Source organism: Ursus arctos, unplaced genomic scaffold (genome assembly GCF_023065955.2).
Source record: "Ursus arctos isolate Adak ecotype North America unplaced genomic scaffold, UrsArc2.0 scaffold_23, whole genome shotgun sequence".
Lineage (NCBI taxonomy): Eukaryota > Metazoa > Chordata > Mammalia > Carnivora > Ursidae > Ursus > Ursus arctos.
The window spans coordinates 19,884,084-19,900,771 of record NW_026622908.1 but is presented as its reverse complement, the minus strand read 5'-3'; the positions used below and the strand labels follow the sequence as shown (position 1 = coordinate 19,900,771).

The 16,688-nt window shown below is 50.9% G+C and overlaps 2 protein-coding genes across 2 annotated transcripts in view; one reads left to right on the top strand and one right to left on the bottom strand.

The window, feature by feature from the left end:
* LOC113265073 (uncharacterized) overlaps positions 1-2,935 on the top strand; it is a 174,331-nt gene extending 171,396 nt beyond the window's left edge. Inside the window, exon 5 of the mRNA XM_057317070.1 lies at positions 457-2,935. The gene's annotated coding sequence lies outside the window, so the exon portion shown is untranslated. The remainder of the gene's footprint in view (positions 1-456) is intronic.
* Positions 2,589-15,202, bottom strand: RCN1 (reticulocalbin 1). Its single transcript, XM_026512168.4, has 6 exons — positions 14,652-15,202; positions 10,380-10,573; positions 9,127-9,305; positions 7,373-7,433; positions 4,614-4,813; positions 2,589-3,730 (listed from the first exon to the last, which is right to left on the bottom strand). The coding sequence occupies exons 1-6, from the start codon at positions 14,903-14,905 to the stop codon at positions 3,623-3,625; spliced, it is 996 nt and encodes a 331-aa protein (XP_026367953.1). The 5' UTR covers positions 14,906-15,202; the 3' UTR covers positions 2,589-3,622.
* Between the last annotated feature and the right edge of the window lie 1,486 nt (positions 15,203-16,688).

The window sequence follows — 16,688 nt, the reverse complement described above, 5'->3', positions numbered from 1 at the left end:
AGGCGCCCCTGTTTTCTATTTTCTATGAGAAAAATGACAGAGGCACTGAAAACACAGGGGATGGTGGGATGCCTTATACCTAGGGTGCATTGAGCCAGCCTCAGACTCTGGAACGGACCCGAATTGAGAGTGCGGTTGGATTCTGTGCAAAGGGCTCCAAGTTCATGTAAATCGTGGGAGTTTAAGTACTGATGACAGAATCTTTCCACTGCCCACGTTTTTAATACTTGAGGGTGAGCCAAAGCGGTGAACATTACAGCACTCATTGGTTTTTAGTGGGAAATTCTAGCATTATAAACTTGTTTTAAGATTTCAGAGAGAGCCAAATCTTAGTTGCATATACTTGGGAGGAAGCCAGATTTTATTATAAAAGTGGCAAAATCAATTTAGAAGAACTTTTAAAAACATCCAGTCAGCCATCCACCACTTAACTCACAAGATGTTTTTGCTGGGCAGCTAACAAGGAGCCACGTCGCTCTCGTTTGCTGGGCACTTCTGAGCAGAGAGGATTCATGCCTTTGCTAACAAGACACGACTACAGTAATCCAAGCAGGTGAAGAAAACCTTCAGGTGTGGCTGATTTTCTAGCTACATTTTTTGTTACACTCGAATTCATTCAAAAACCTATAGTAAGAGACAAGAGGTAAGAAATGTGTGTTCATGTTTTGCTTGGACAGATTTTGGCTCCTAGCAATTAATGCTTTCAGTCACATTAAGCATATAAATAATGCTTTGTGACATTACAGTATTTCCCATTACAGATCAATTTTGTAGCATTTGTCCATAATCCGACTTGAAATGTTACCTAGAAACAAAATATGTTTTCCTTGAAACAGTCAGACCCTATTAGAAATCTAAGGCTTTACAAATCACCATGTTAACAGTTATGTCCCCTAGCTAAGGGTTTCTTTCTTTAAATAGTGTTAAATTCAGCCCCAGAAGCACTAGTCTCTGTGAGGGTTCTCTTCTTATGTGCACTGACTTGAAAGGAAAAATTTAGTGCTCAAAATACATTTAACATCTTACCATGCATAACTTAGTAAATCAACCAGCATTCCTTTTTTGGAGTAAGAATAATGTTAGCACCTTTTACAAGTGTTATGCTCCTAATTAGGTTACAAGATATTATTTTCTCATTTTTCAAAAAACAGGTTTTCATTGCTTAAAAAGAAAAAGAGCCTCTTCCTGGGTAAGAGGAGTTATTCTCATTCCCTGACCATAATAAGCATACACCATGGTTGAGCAAGGAAATAAAGGGAACATAGATCAGATCTGAAGGTTGGAGCAGTAAAACAGGGCTACCAGTAGAGATTTGGGGCCAGGAGCACCTGGATTTGATTCCAGCCCTGCCATTTCATCACTGTGGAGTCGGGCAAATTACCTAATTTCTCATTCAGCAAATGTGAGCTATTTTAAATTATTTACACCCTTTTAATTTTTCCCCCTGAAGAACATTCTCTTTGATGAAAGCTAACCACTCCCATTCATTCAGCAGATAATTGCGGAGTGCTTATTGTAGACCAGGCTGTCCTGCTGTCGGTCCTGGGCAACAGCGGTAGATAGGACCGAGCAGACCGCGACTCTCGCACTGCAGCTTGGGCAGCACGGACAGTGTCCAACAAGAGCACATCAGGCGGTTCGGCTGGCTCCGGGTGGCCCCAAAGACCGGTGTGCCGCCTAACCCTGGAACCTGTGAATGTGACCTTCCTCGGAAAAATAGTCTTTGCAGACTTAAGTAGGATCTCGAGATGGGATCATCCTGGATTATCAAGGTGGGCCCTAAGTCCAATGACAAGGGTCCTTGTAAGTCACACAGAGAGGAAGGAAAGAGGCAGAGAATGGAGTTGTGAGCCACAGCCAAGGGACACTTGGGGCCACCAGAATCTGGAAGCAGCAGGGATCCTTCCCTAGAGCTCCGGAGGAGTGCAGCCCTGCCAACAGCTTTATTTCAGGAACTGTGAAAGACTTAAGTTTCTGCTGTTGTAAGCCTCCCTCTTTGTGGTAATGTGTACATCAACCCCAGGAAACAATGGCTTAAAATGTACCAAGAAGAGAATAAAACAGGGACATGAGACAAAATATAAACAGAACTCAGATGGGACCACCGTAAATGTTGGGAGTGTGGAAGGCCCCACTGTGGTGGTACCGTCTGAGTTCCCTGAGGACGTGGGAGATGCGGGTTGTGAATCTGAGGGGCAGCAAGTGCAAAGGGCCCAACCTGGGAATGAACTTGGTGTGTTGGAGGACCAGAAAGTCAATGGCTCTGGGAGGTGGAGGGGACAGTGGTAGGGAGATGCCGACGCAGGAAGGGAACAAAGGTCCTGTCGGGCCTTGTAGGCCTTGAAACCTGTCTCCGAGAGACTTAAGAGTTACAAGGACTCGCAGATGCCCTTACTAGCAGAGAAAGAAGTTATGCATTTGTTACGTAGGTAAGTGTGAGCAAATTCTAAACATTTCAGTAACCGGATTAAAAGCCCAGAGCCTTTATCATCTTACTCATGCAATCCCATCCCACTGCTAATTCTATCTGAACAAGAATGTCACGAACAGTACATGTGAGGTCAAACACCACAGGACACAGCAGAAAATCCGCAGTGGGATCCTTTATTTTGTTCACTGTTTGTGAGGTGAAATTTCAACCCGTAAGAGTTGTTTCTACCAGTTCAGCCAATGGCTTGAACATCACCTTGTCCTAATTCTCCGGTATAGCAGTCCTCAGGGCAGGTCCAAGGGTCGCAGATTCCCTGGGACCAGATGGAGCGGGTTCCAGGGCTCCACACCACCGGCTTCCCCAGGATCCCACTGCCTCATTCCTATTGGTGATCAGCGAGGAAACGGCTTGTTATTATTGTTGACTTTTTCAAAGATCAGACCTGCCTCATTTACATGTCAAGAAAATGTTCTCAAGTATAATAAAGTGTTTATCATTTTCCTAGAGTTCTTCGAATGCCTGACATTCATTTCTTCCCTACCTCTAAAATTCCTTTCTTTTTCACATTGTCTTTCTTGATTGCTTCTTATTGTAAAAGCAAAAAACACAAAGATAGGGATTTGTTGTGCACATTAGCAGGTCTGTACAGAAAAATGCACAGAGGTTTTATATAGCATTTACAGTGACAGAGTATAAAGTCAAGAAGGAAGAATCTGGAATATTAGATGTGCTCTGGAATAAGCCTACATAGGATACCACTGTAGCTCCATCAGACGTTTCTCTCACCGACTATTCAACAGTGGCAAATCTAAAAAATGTGCAGTTAAAATACACAGCAGTTGCTCCATATACTGCCCCCCCAACTTCTGAATATAGGGGTCTTTCACATTTTCTTCCCCTTTCGTTTATGTTTAATGGAAAAAGCTAAAAAATCATGTTTTAGCATATATCCCCATACAGTGTGGCGATTTACCAAGATTTTAATGTGTTTGGAGAGAAGCCTTACTGAAAGATAGCGACGACTATCTTCCAGTAAACAGTGAGTGAAAAATAATTTTGACCCCAATCCGAGGTTAGAAACTTGCTTTTTGGGGGTCCACAACTGCTGTAAATGAGACAACTGTAGCAACCATCCAAGACAGTAAAAGAAAGCCCGTGACAGCCTGCTGTATGCACCGTGCGGAGGAGGTATCAAAGTTCATCGTGATTTTTTGTGAGATCTTCCCCGTAATTGGTAGCTTGGCTTCCGACAAACATGTTCCAGTTCTCCAGTATCTCCTCTTTCGTTAGCTTTTCATCCTGCAAGAGAGAGGAAAGGCCTCTGTCACAGAAGTTCTGGTAGCCCTGAGCAACTGTTCCGCGTCAAGCTCCCTTCACTTCGTGGATTCTCAACATCTGAAATAGTGAACGTCCTAATGAAGAAGCTGCGAGGCACCCCCTTCTACCATCACTGCCCTGCAAAACCAAAGCACACAGCCCCCCGGCTTAAAAGCTGCGCTAAAGCGTATCAGGCAAGGCCTCAGGGGATCCCGAAGCTGGAATCCAGTTATATCCACAAGCAGTGCTGGCTTCCCCAGAACAGGCCCTGAAGAATTCCAGTCCCCTTTGATGGCCTGACTGCAAAACTCTCCTGTCTCCCAAGAACGTGGAGCAGTGATCAAACTGGGAAGAGGCAGGACTTCTTTCTAACTCTTGTTTATTGATGTGGATATTTACCAGATACTGAAGCACCGGGTATCCGAGCCAGCGGGACGAGCTTGCCTGAGGAGGCCTGGGATGTCGTGGGATGGGCATCCCTGTGCCTGACACATTACAGCTGTCTGAGAAGTACCTGCTGACTGACTGACTGACTGACCAAACCCGTTCTGGGGCAACTCCTCTGAAATCCACGCCCGGCCCACAGCAAAGTTACCGTTTCTGCAATCCTAGGAGGTGGAGGGAATTAAGTGTGTGGCCCTTAGCGGACCATGCAGGGATGTCTGGGCCCCTAGTCAGAGTTCACTGTGGGTTACCACGGTATTGGCTTAGTTCACAAGTCTCTACTGTAGGGCAAGAAGGAGGAACGTCGATAAGGACGCGGCCGCGTGGGCCACGGGCCAATGCTATCACCAAAGCAGCAAACAGAATCAATCTTGTGTAAACTGTCTCCCTTCAAGGAACGATTCCAGGAGAACGTGAATACCTTGTTTTTGTCTGACTCATACACCAGGTGCCTGGCCTCGGCCTGAGCGTGGTCATAGTCTTGAGGGAGGATCCAGTGGCGAATCTCATCTTTGTCCAGCTTCCCGTCCTTGTTCAGGTCCCGGAACTCAGTGAACTGCTCCCGTTCTGACAAAACCCAGTCTGGCTCAGGGCCGTTCTCCTCGTGGGAAAACATATCCGCTAGAAGGGAAGGTGGTTCTTGGTTATGAAGACAAGCGGAAGGTAAGTCAAGGAAAACCTGACTTCCTGAGTTTCTGGAAAGATGACGACCCATCAGGAGCCCTAACCCAAATGTCTGGTGGATAATGACGCAGGGATTTAGCCACTCTGCAGGCTGCCTCATGGAACAGAAAGAACGGAGCTCAGGAGCCAGAAGATGAGTCCTAGCTCATGACTTAGTGCAGTGACTGGGATTATGTTACTTAATTCAGTGAGTAAATCTTAAGTTGTCTTGTCTGTTTTATGGAGGTGCTAATTTATAAATCACAGAGTTATTATGAAGATTAAATGGATACTTAGTGAAAAAAACTACAACCCAAACCGGCACTATCTAGGTGAAAAACCAGTAATAAGGATCGACATCAAGCACTTCTTACAGTCCAGATGTTATATATAAAATACTTTACATACGCTTTTTTCATTTAACTTTCATAATAATCCCAAGAAGTAGGTACTGTTAGTAGTCCCATTTTATAGATGAAAACACTGAGGCATAGCCTTAGGCCAAGGACCCACAGCAAGTTTGGGCTCGAGGCTGCACGGGAACAGGGCCCCTCTGCTTCTAGCCCTGGTAACCACTTATTCCTAGTTGTTCTGTATCACTTCCGAAGGGCTTCCCCATAGATCATTTTATTTCATCGTTATAACAACTCTGTAAGATGAATTATTATCCTTATCTTAAAATGACCGGGACAGGAAAAAGTTGGCAAAGTTTAGATGCACTGTTTGCTAAGTCACTAGATCCCCTTGGAAAAGACAGATACCCTGTGGGCAGTTTTCTCTTTAATGGAAACACAGCTTGGAAATGCCAGGTGGTAGAGAGAGCGGGTAGTGAATGGAGGAAAAGGAGAGGCAAGACCCTTGGTTCCGCCACAAGGCGGAGCCACACCTGACACTTGCAGACTGGTTTCAAGCAAGGGCTGTCCCATTTATTAGCTAACTTGGGCTTCACCGAATCCCGCAAGTGTGCGTGCTGTGTATTCCCATTTTCCGGGTGAGGAAACTGAGGCTTTTATCATGATGGAGTGACTCCCACAGGATCGCACAGCTAGTAAGTGGAGAAGCCAGGACTCCCAAGTCCAGGGCTCTTCCCACCGCACTTAGCACCACTGGCTTTCCGCTCGCTCCCAGCAGAAAAGACGGCCGCTCTGTAAATGAGGTCACTTGCTGGACAAGTCCACACGTCGAGCCTCTCTGACGGCAAGCCGCTCGGAACTGGATTCTCAAGCACCATGCCCCGCACCTCCCTCCCTCCGTGGTGTAAAGAACGGAGTGTTTCCTTAAGGCAAAGCCACTCAGAGTTTTGCCCTTGACTTTGCACCGTTTCAATGCAAGAGTTCAGGAGGGCCAAGAAGAGCACACACTTTTAATCAAAAGTGCTACATGGCTTGTTTCAGTCCGTCAGCTTTCGGTCTAATTCCATCACCACTGTCAAGGTGAGGCGTCCGCAGCTCTGGACCGTCCCTCGCACGCACACGGGGCGCGCACCGACGAGGGGCCTGACAGCATGTTATTCCCCGAAGGCAGTGCCGCCGAGATCGCTTTAATTACTACGGTGAGAGCTACCTGTCCGTCACCACCCACCCGAAGACAGACGGCACTCGGGCCTTCAGATCCAATATAATTTCCCCTGATGAGAAGAAACTTTGCTCTTCGTGACCGCAGGCGTGGGCTGGCAAGGGAACGCAGCACGGACCAGCGACCGACGGCGACGCGCGCTTCAGTTTTACGGAGGTAATTAACCGCCTCTATTAACTGTGGTACCGAAAGTATATGCACCCCACCCCTCAAGTGACTTTCCAGCTTTTACTTCATCGACACTTGGGAGCAGACGCGCTGCCAGGAGAAGGCACCGCTGTTGGGAGCCACGTACCAGAGCACCCGAGTGACCGCGGTGAGGGTCAAACGGAAATTTCCAAGTGGCCGGCCCCAGTCCTTTCTGCTGCGAGGCCTACCGGGCTGCTCGGAAGGGCTCTAACTGGCAAGGCGGCTTCTGACCCAGCTGCACGAATCTGACTCCCGCTCCACCAGGTACTGAAAACCCACTTCTCGATGCTTGAGTGGAGCCCATCAGAACGCACTGTGAGGTGCGGTACTCCCAGTGAAAGCATCAAAAAGCAGAGGCACAAACCAGCTCATCACTGTCCAAGGAGTCACCTCTCTGAGAAGGAGGGCCTTTCTGCAGATGCCTGGGCACGTAAACAGTCGCGTCCATCACAGCTCCATCTGTTCAGTGCTTTGAGGCCCATTATGCAAAGGTAAAACTAGACAGTGGGGTGCGGGGCACCTCTCAGAGCCATGGGGCCCCCTGTTGGCCGCTGTGTGAGGTCTCATCAGTGCCTCCCTGATACTGTACCCTGGGGCTGGGGGGTCAAGTCCCTCCCCAGTGGGAGGGCATAGGAGTGACAACTTCAGACATGCAGCTGTTGCTAAAAGTCGTCTGCGGAAAGGAGCTCGACAAGTGGGTGGAGGAATGTTGCCCCGTTGGGGCGGCCGAGCAAGACTCCAGGCCACACTCACCAATATACTCGTCCTGATCCACAAACCCGTCCCCATTCTTGTCGATGTCTTCCAGGGTTTCCTAGGAAGCAAAGGGGAAATAGAGAAGGCAAGATGGCGCCATGCTCTAAGTAAATCTGAGAATTTTACCTACTGTCCTCTGTCTGGCTTTTATGGCTAAAAATGCTCGGAAACTTTTGGCTTATCTCCTTACCTCTCTGGGCATTAGTTTCTAATCTGTAAAAAAATAGGCAGTGGCTTCTGTTCCTCCTCCCCCTTCCCCCAATTTTAAGAGCAGAACACTCTCTTCAAATGCAAATGTCAGTAAAAGCCCAGAGGGACTCTGATTTTATCAAGAAGCCGGCCAGGCCAACCATGTCCACCATCCAGCCAGATCATCCCCTGCGGTACCTGTGAGGAACCCAGCTTGAGAACCACTGGACTGGGTAATCACAAAAAATAGATTCCAGGGCGGAGTGGACGATGAACACTAATGATATGAAATATGAAAACAATGGACAATTAAAAATAAAAGTATATCGGACTTTTGGACGTATATGTTCTGCACTTAGTGCATTTGACTTCTTAATGAGGTTTCTTGCTAGGGTGAGTAATTAAAGAATTTGCTTTGTCACAGCAACTCAGAGGATCCTGGGCTGAAGCACAAGGCCGACCCGAGGGCAGAGAGCCAATCCAGAGGCACGTAATGCACTTGTGGACAATTGCCCCATCGTCATCGTCCTCTGGCAAAGCGGCCGTCACTACATGGATGGTGGGTGGTAAAAAGAAAGGATTCTTAAGAGCCACTGCCCAGTCCTCGGTGTCACGGTGATCACAACAGTGAAGCATGAGGCAAGAGTGGGCCCCATCCACCAATGGGGCAGCTACAATAGTCCAGAGCTGATTATGAACCAAAACTTTAGCCACTTGTTTCCCAGCATGGAAGCAGTTAGAACTGGCCAGGGGCACCTGCCCAGGAACTAGATGATGGCATTTATTTTACTGTCATGGAAAATGAAGACGTTTGGGACCCCACCAGACACTATGGAACGCACAGCCATCCCTCAGAGCCTCAGTCAGACCCAGGCACCCTCCCCCAAGCGTCCTTCCTAAGAGGAGCGTCCTTCCTGTCAGTTTTAAGTCCCCCTATGGTTTAACAATCACACATTCCCTTTCAGAGTCTCTCTCTAGTTCCCACAAGGCTGCAAAATGGGACAGAGACTAGCTAGTGGGTCACTGAACCCATCTGCTCTTTCTCGGCACACATCTAAACTGTATTTCCCAGCCTCGTCCTATCTAGAAGGAGCCCGTGGAAGGTAGAGGAAGGGATGGTTCATTTCTTGGCCAGAACAGGAAGGGCAGACTGTTGCCTTCTCTTCATTCCTTTCTTTTCCTCTGTCTCCCAGCTGGTTGTTGCCAGGATGACCTGGAAGCCACAAGATGGTACAGCACAAGCTGTAAGTCGCCTGGGTACCTGAGAGTACTCGAAGAAGGGCCCAGAAGGCCCCCCTGACTCGGACCATCTGCACTGGACTTGGTAAAAGCAAAAATCCGCTTTGTTTCCCATGACCGGGGTTGGGGCTGTTTGTTACAGCAGCTAGCCTGCCCTGACCCATCTATTGGGTAGACAAGTATTCTTGTTCTCCACTTCCTGTCAGGGTGAGTTTTCCGATACCCGTCAGGCTGAAGAATGCTCTCTCTTTGCAAGAAGGGACAAGACTTCGTACAGATTTCGCTCTGGTCCTTCCCCAGCTCAGGCTCTTGAATGATCTTACCAAAACCACAATTTCCTTCATATGCTCAAACTCCTCAGGATGCAGAAAGGCGGTGAACTCCTCCCGAGTGGCCGTCTGGTCACCGTCGAGGTCTGCAGCCTTGAACCTTCTCTCGTCGCGGGGCAGCATCTTTTTAAAGGTGTGATGATCCGAAGTATCCTGAAACTCTGCGGGGTTTCCTGCAGGATGTGTGCAGAAATGTCTGAATGGGGCTGCTGCAGAAAGCATTTCCTTCCAGAGCACTCATCCTTCATGCCCAAATGCTACACACAGGACAAAAGGTCCTGAGCCACTGAGTTCTTTGAAACATTTCAGAATGCCTTTAGTATCTGTCCCTTCATTTCCCCCCGCCCCCACAATCCAGGCCCTAACAGCTTATTGAGGGCATTATAGCAAGCGGTTAAGAGTGCTGGCTTTCGGTCACATGGTCATACTTTTCTTTGCAGAACGCTGCTTTCATATCATTCTTTGATCTAGAACATACACAGGCTCCCCAGTACCCACAACATTCTGCCTAAATGTTTCTGCCTGGCTTTTAAGATCTCCCTTAACCCAGCCAGGAGCGCTAGACCTGTGTGCTAGCTCTCTCTCCCATGCACCCAATGGGGCTACAGCCTGTGCTTTGCACACATCCCTCTATCATTCCCCACTAACAAGCATGTCTTCTATCCAAACCCTGTCCACTGCTGAATGCACTCCTGCCCCTTTGCTTCTCCGGCTGACCCACCTTCCCCTCTTGTCTCTATCTCTCCAAATATATATCCATTTTTCAAGGCCCAACTCCCAGACCACCCTCCATCAGGAAGCCTTCTTTGACTGTTCCAGCCCACTTGGGTCTTTGCTGTCTGAAACCTGGCAGCATTTTGAAACTGTACACACTTCATCTCTGCTCTGTTCTCTTTGTGCCTCCAAGATTGTAAGCTCAGATTGGGCAGCAACCTAAGTCACATCTCACGACCCTGAGATGATGGCCTGAGCCCAAATCAAGAATCAGATGCTTAACCAACGGAGCCACCCAGGCTAAGTCACTTTTTATTGGACCGTGGACCCCTCCCACTACTCACCACCTACAGCTTCACTCCGAGTAAGCAGCTCTGTACATTCTTAGTAAGGGGACGTTACCCAAGCAGGTTCGACTTAGGGGGTTGTGACATCTCCCCGAGGCAGGAGATGTGTCGAGAGAGAAGAGAGGCTCACACCAGGAGCCTGTTAGGAGGGCCCCGGCTATGCAAGCACTCGGGCGGCACTCTTACCTAGGTAGTAACCATAGGTGGCTTGTTTGTATTCTTCCCAGGAAATTTTATCATCTTTGTCCCGATCATAATCCTTCCAGACTTTGGCGACATTATCGTAGATGTATCTTTTCTGCACTCGTTTGATCCAGGTTTTCAGCTCCTCAGTGGTAACAAAGCTGTCCCCATCACTGTCAATTCGATCGACAATCTTCCTGTAGTTAAAAAACAAAAAACAAAAAAACAAAATGCACAAGGCTATTATCAAGGCTTGTGTGATCCCGATCCAGAAAAAGATCAAACACGCAGAATCTGAAATGCATAAACAGCTGAAATAAAATCAATGATCCGATCATGCCGGGAAGGATCTTAAAGTTTATCTCTTCTGAAGATAATATGCCTCTCCCCACCCAGTGCCAATGGCAGACACAACCAGTGTGGGCCAGGCCCTCTGTCCTGATAAACCCAGATGTGCTTCAGAATCCTTCTCAACACATCGCTCTGCAGGTGGACGCCCCCAACTGGTCCGAGTTGATTTGTAAGGTGAAACCTGGCAGTCTTCTCCAGGTGCAGTCCTCCCTCGTTTCAGAGCGATGGCACCGAGGCTGAGGGAAACGAGATGACTTTTCCGAGATCACACAGCTCGTATGTGCTATGACCAGGGTAAGAACCCATACCTCCAGGCTCTACGGCCAATGCAAAAAAAAAAAAGAAAAAAAGGAAAATTCTAGATACACCAAAAGATAAGTGAATTCTTCTTTTCTTCTTTTTTTTAAATCTTTGGACTCAAAGACTTGAAATGCAAAGCAGAAAGAGCCCAGACCTTGTTGGCCAAAGCATAAGATGTCAGGGATGAAAGTCTTCACATCACGGAAACTACTGAAGGACTTGACCAGCTGAGCAGCTGCAGGAGCCTGCACCCCTGTCCTCGGCAGGGGCGGGGGTCTCCTGTTCCACAGCCGGCTCCGGGGCCAGCGACTGCCCGCTAGACGCTACCAAGGAACCCCAAACCCTCGTCCAGGGCAAACTTCAGGGTGGGAACTCACTGGTGTCCACCTCGAGGCCCGAGGGTCCCAAGCTAGGGATGCTCTCCCTGTGGGGAACTTCGAGGACACCCACAAGCTATTTCTAATGCTTTTAAGAAAGTTGTGCTCTAGTGGTCCATTCACCTGGGATGGCGTCACCCAGGCTAATTCGGGATTCGTTTCTTTGCTTTGGGCTGCAGTCTGTCAACTCAGTAGTAAAACTTCCTTCCTGTCAACAGAAGTTCTAATTGACAGTCACTCTCTGATTAGCTAGAAATGGGGGCTGAGTGTAAAGTCTCCAGCTAGTCTGGGTGGCCAAGCTTCTTCTCTTGCTCAGAACAGCGTAAGCGCTCCCCACAGCTTTAAGGTGTCCCCTCATTTGCCATTTTACCAGGTCTCAAGCCCAATAAACCAAGCCTCGAGGCTGCCTTCCTCGGGGTCTCAGTTTCCCTATCAATAGGAACACCTGCTTTACTAGGGGCGTTGTGGTGAATCAAGGAGAGAATGTGTACGTGGCCTCACTGAGGACAGTCATCTCGATCACAGGCGGACAGAGAACTCAACAGACACCCAGTGAGTAACAGAAGCCAGCAGAGCCTCCCGGCAGGGCCTTGCGCAAACCTGGAGATGTGGGGCCAGTGCCTGCAAGGCTGCGCATGTCTGCTCCAGACAGTGACTGCCACGTGGAAACAGAAGTCGACCGTGTCAAGAGAAACCAGAACTCAGGTCTGCATGTGACATCACGCAGATGGTAATTCACATGCAGCATGTCTGTGACTGCCTGTGGCCTATGGGCCTCCACTTGGCAGCCCCCTGGCCTAGGTGTCTCCACAGGCCTTAGAATGGTCATCTTTTCAGAATCTAACGATCCAGCCACACTCCTCCCTCAGCTGCCCAAGCTTGGGGTGGGGGGACTGCTGCACCAGGAGCTGTGGACAGAGAGGCGGCTGTTCACGCTCCATCCTGTCCCAGACGGCACCCACGGCTTCCAAGCCTCCACCTCTAGCCTGGATTTACCTGGATTTACCTTACAGGTGAGTGGTGTGTCCACTACCCATCCGTGGCTCAGGCCAGAGACCGGATGTCCCCCTGGGTTCCTCCCTCCTCTTCCCCACCCCCACACTGAGTCAAGAGCAAGTACGGATGGTTCTACCTCCCACATGTGTCTGAATTCACCCTCTCCTGCCCTCGGGACCAGCTGGGCCTGGTTCAGGCACTCATGGCCCCTTCCCTGCCCCCTGGTCTCCCCATCTGTGCCTCAGTTATGTTCTCTGTCCTACTGCCTGTCTGACGTTCCTAGCAAATTTGGGGGATGATGACATTTGGACTGTGTACAGGATAACATCTAATCTGCACCTCACAGAGGTCCTTTCTGGTCTGCCCTTTGCTTCCCCTCCACGCCTACCTCCCCTCCTACCCTGTGCCTTTACTCTCCCAACACTCCTCACCCCCCAGAACAGGTCTCAATACCCATTACAAGCAGGTGGTTTTCTCTTCAGGAATGCCTCGCCCTGCTGGTGCACCTGGCAACCTGAGCCATCCCACCAGTTCTGAACAGGTGGCGTCCCCGAGCCCCTAAGCCCCTCTCTCCAACCTGCAGCCCGAGGCGCTCCTTCTCCCGAGTGTGGTCACTGTGGTTTGTACGAGCCGCCATCATAGCCGCTCTGCACAGTGTCTGCTTGTGTCGCTCTCCTCTACTTTTGAGTGTAAGGATTTTGAGGCCTAGAGCATAAGGTGTTATCTCTGTATCTGCCAGGTCTCTAACCCGGGGCCTGGCACACAGCAGCCATTCAGATGTTTGCTGCATGACTCAATGAATGAAGGGGAGGTGGTCATACAAGGATCAAACACAGACCAACCACCAGCACTAGTTTCTCCACTAGGCTTGCCTGTCATGACAAAGGCATTAAAACCGGAAGCTGTTAGGACTGCAAACTGCAGAGTTCCCTTCTCCAAATTCCAAGACCTCTCCTCCTCCTCCCTGGTGGCAGTGCTGCAAATGGCTGTCTCTCAGGGTCCCAGAAGACATCAGTGACCAAGTGCTTCAAAGCAATACAACAGGCCGAACCCATCAATGGCCCCCATTGTGAAGTCCCGAACAAGAAGAGAAAAGTACTTCTCTGCGAAATAAAAGGTGATTGTTTGGAGATGACTTTGAAGTTCAAAGATCGTTTTATCCGAGCAGGCAGCCGGGGCACCTACACAATAGGTGTAATTCCGCCTCCTCTTTTAACCAACCGCATTGGCCTTTGGTAGCCCCCGGCAGCACAGGGATGGCTGTGTTCTTTCTCATGTAGCAGGACAAGAAGATCTTCCACCCCCAGGAAACAGGTTCCGGGAGGCCTGGTGCCCAGTAGGCAGAACTACTGGGACCCCCTCCCCCCAAAACGCCAGCCAAGTCCAGCCTCCACCTGGGACCGGGTCTTGGCTGCTGACTGCTCTGTGGAAGGGTTCCCAGATACCTTTGCACAAGCCCAGCTGTATCCCCAGGGGGCCTGGAGAGGGTGCAGAGATGTACCAAAGTTTCCTTTTCCAGGCTTGGCTCCTAATTCAACTGCCTTCACCAGTGAAATTCACCATCTGCCACCACACCCTCCAGCTTTTTGCCCTCCTTGCCAAAGGACTGGGTGCCTCCGCAGACATCTGCGGGAAACAAAGTGGGGGACCAGTTTCCATTCTCACTTCCCATTCCCTATCCCCTGATGCCCCTCTCTTCTTGACGGGATCTTTATATCCCTGTTTCTGCTATCAGCCGGAAGGCAAGAACACCTCTGCCCCCGCCCAGGAACTCGGGCCAGGAATCAAGCCTCTCCCTCCTCTGCCCCTTCATCTTCTATCCATTTATGTTCATCCCGGAGACCTTCTCAGCAGTGTCACAAACCCTCCACTCCGGGAATGGGGGGAGAAGAAGGAAACTGGGAGGGTGGGGAAGAGCTCGTATCACTAAAATGCCACTGTGCACAAACTCTTCTTTTGTACACCCTCTGCCCTCCCTTCTGATGCAACCGAGGGGAGGGGGCGGGCCCTCGCCGCCTTGGCTATCGCGGCCGCTGCCACGTTCTTGCCTCCCCGCGGGAAGCCACCCCGGCCGGGGCGCGGTGGCGGTGTCCACGCCGCGGCCCCGGCGCCCGTGCCCGCTGGTCCCCGCCCTCCGACCGCGCACCCGATTTCGCTTTCGCTTTGCGGCGCGCGTCCCGCGCGGCGGCCGCCCCGCTGTCCCCGCGGGCACCTGCGACGCCCCCGAGCGCAGCCCGGACCGCGGCCTCACCCCAGCCTCTCCTTGCTCTCCTCCGAGGTGAGCTGGTCGAAGGTCTTGGAGTCCTCTTTGCCCAGGAAGGCCTCGTGGTCGTACTGGAAGCTCTGGTTGTCCTCGGGCGGCCGCTCGCCCAGCTCCGAGTCGGGCCGCACCACGCGCTCCTTGCGCACGGTGGGCTTGGCCCGCAGCGCCCGGGGCGCCAGCGCCAGCGCCAGCAGCAGCCCCACGGCGAGCCCCAGCAGGCGGTCGCGGCCGCCACGCGCCATCGTCAGGGCAGGAGAGCGGCCCGCGGGGAGGCACCGAGCGAGCGATGAGGACGGCGACTCCGGAGTGGGGGCTCCCAGCGCGGCGGCGGCGGCGGCGGCGGCGGGGGAGGGGACGGGCCCGCCCCGCGCCGGAGAGAAGGGGCGCGCCCCGGGCCGCGGGCAGGGAAGCTTCGGGCAGCCCCGGCTCACGCGCCCATTGGCCGGCGGGCTGCAGGGGGGAGGCCGGGGCAGCCGAGCCACGTCGCCAGCCCGGGTGGTGGGCGCGGGGCTCGGGTTTCGCCTCGGCCCCTCCCCGCGATCTCGCTGCGAGGGGCGGGCCCAGGCGTGCTGGGCTGGGGACTGGAGGGCTCTTAGGAAGACGGGGAAGAAGTTCTTTGTCGAGCAACAGATGTTCGGGATAAAATTCCCTCTCTCTTCTTCCAGTTCCGGAGAATTGAAAAGAGGGAGGGAGGGAGGGAGGAGCTGCCCCTCCCCAGCTTCCAGCGGGGCGCCCGAATCCCAGCCCTAGATCCCGTCCCAAGATGCGCTCCTAAACCAAATTCAACCCCACTTCTCCAAACTTGGAGTCTGGTTACAAACACAAGAGACTGGGAAGAAACCAGGGTGGCTGAAGTCCCCCAGAAGCGAGGGTCGCAAACTCAAATGTCTAGGAGGGCCAAGCAAGCAGCTTCAGTAGGACGTGGGGCCCGCTAAACTGAGCAGTCTTGTGCATGCCAGCTGCCAGGAGCGCAAGGTAGATAGTTCCGTTTCCCCCCAAAAATCAGATTTCAGATGTCCAATGTTCTCACTTCCAAACGATGGCAACTCATTTTACAAAACACTACGTGATTTAAATAAATCTTGTCCGTACGCTGAATGCAGAGTAATGCTACCAACATAGAGAAGCTCTGTAGAACTTTCTGCAGTCGTGGAAATGTTCTGCATCTGGGCTGTCCGGTCACGGTTATTGAGCACTTGATAAGTAGCTAATGTTAGGAAGGCTTTGAAAATTTAATTTAAATTTACACTTAAATAGCTACATGTGGCTAGCGGCTATCATATTGGCCAGTGCAGGTCTAGAGCAATGATTCTGTGTCACAGCCTTTTGAGACTCGTTGAAAACCGTGGGCCTCCTTCCAGAAGAATGCACATGCAGCTACTGGCATGAATGTTTGAAAAAAGTGGCAGAAGATTCATGGATTTTCTGCAGCCCTACTGATGAGCCTCCATTAAGCATCCCTAGAAAACTAAAGCCGTGGTTGAAGAGAGGACCCCACTCCCACAGCCCCGGACAGCTGCACTCGCAGAGCTTTTCCTTTATTTTGTTCTGTCCCCATCCTGACCATCTAGAAAAGGTCACAGAGCTGCATCTTGCAATAAGGATACCAGGGATTATCAACATAGATCCAAATACCTTTTTTATGAAGACGTCTTTCACTTAATGGATAATTATTGTGTGCCCATCATGGCCTAAGCACTGGACTGGATGAGGAGGAGACAGTGGGAACAAGACAGTCGTGGTCTCTGCAGAGCTCTGGTGTTTAGAGATCAGTCAATAAACTACGCCCGTGCTAGATGACCAGACTGTGATGGGCACTGGTTTACCGAGTAGCAGATCAGTGTGACAAGTGCCGAGGGAGGAAGGCTTTTGGTGTTATGGGGGGACATCGGAGTGACAAGACCCAGATTTGGGATCCACTGAGAAAGCCTCCCGAAGAAAGGGACATCTAAACTGAGACTGCAGGAGAGCAAGCTAAGACAGACGCAGGGGTGTGGGTATACGCCGGAAGGACGAGGTCCTGCG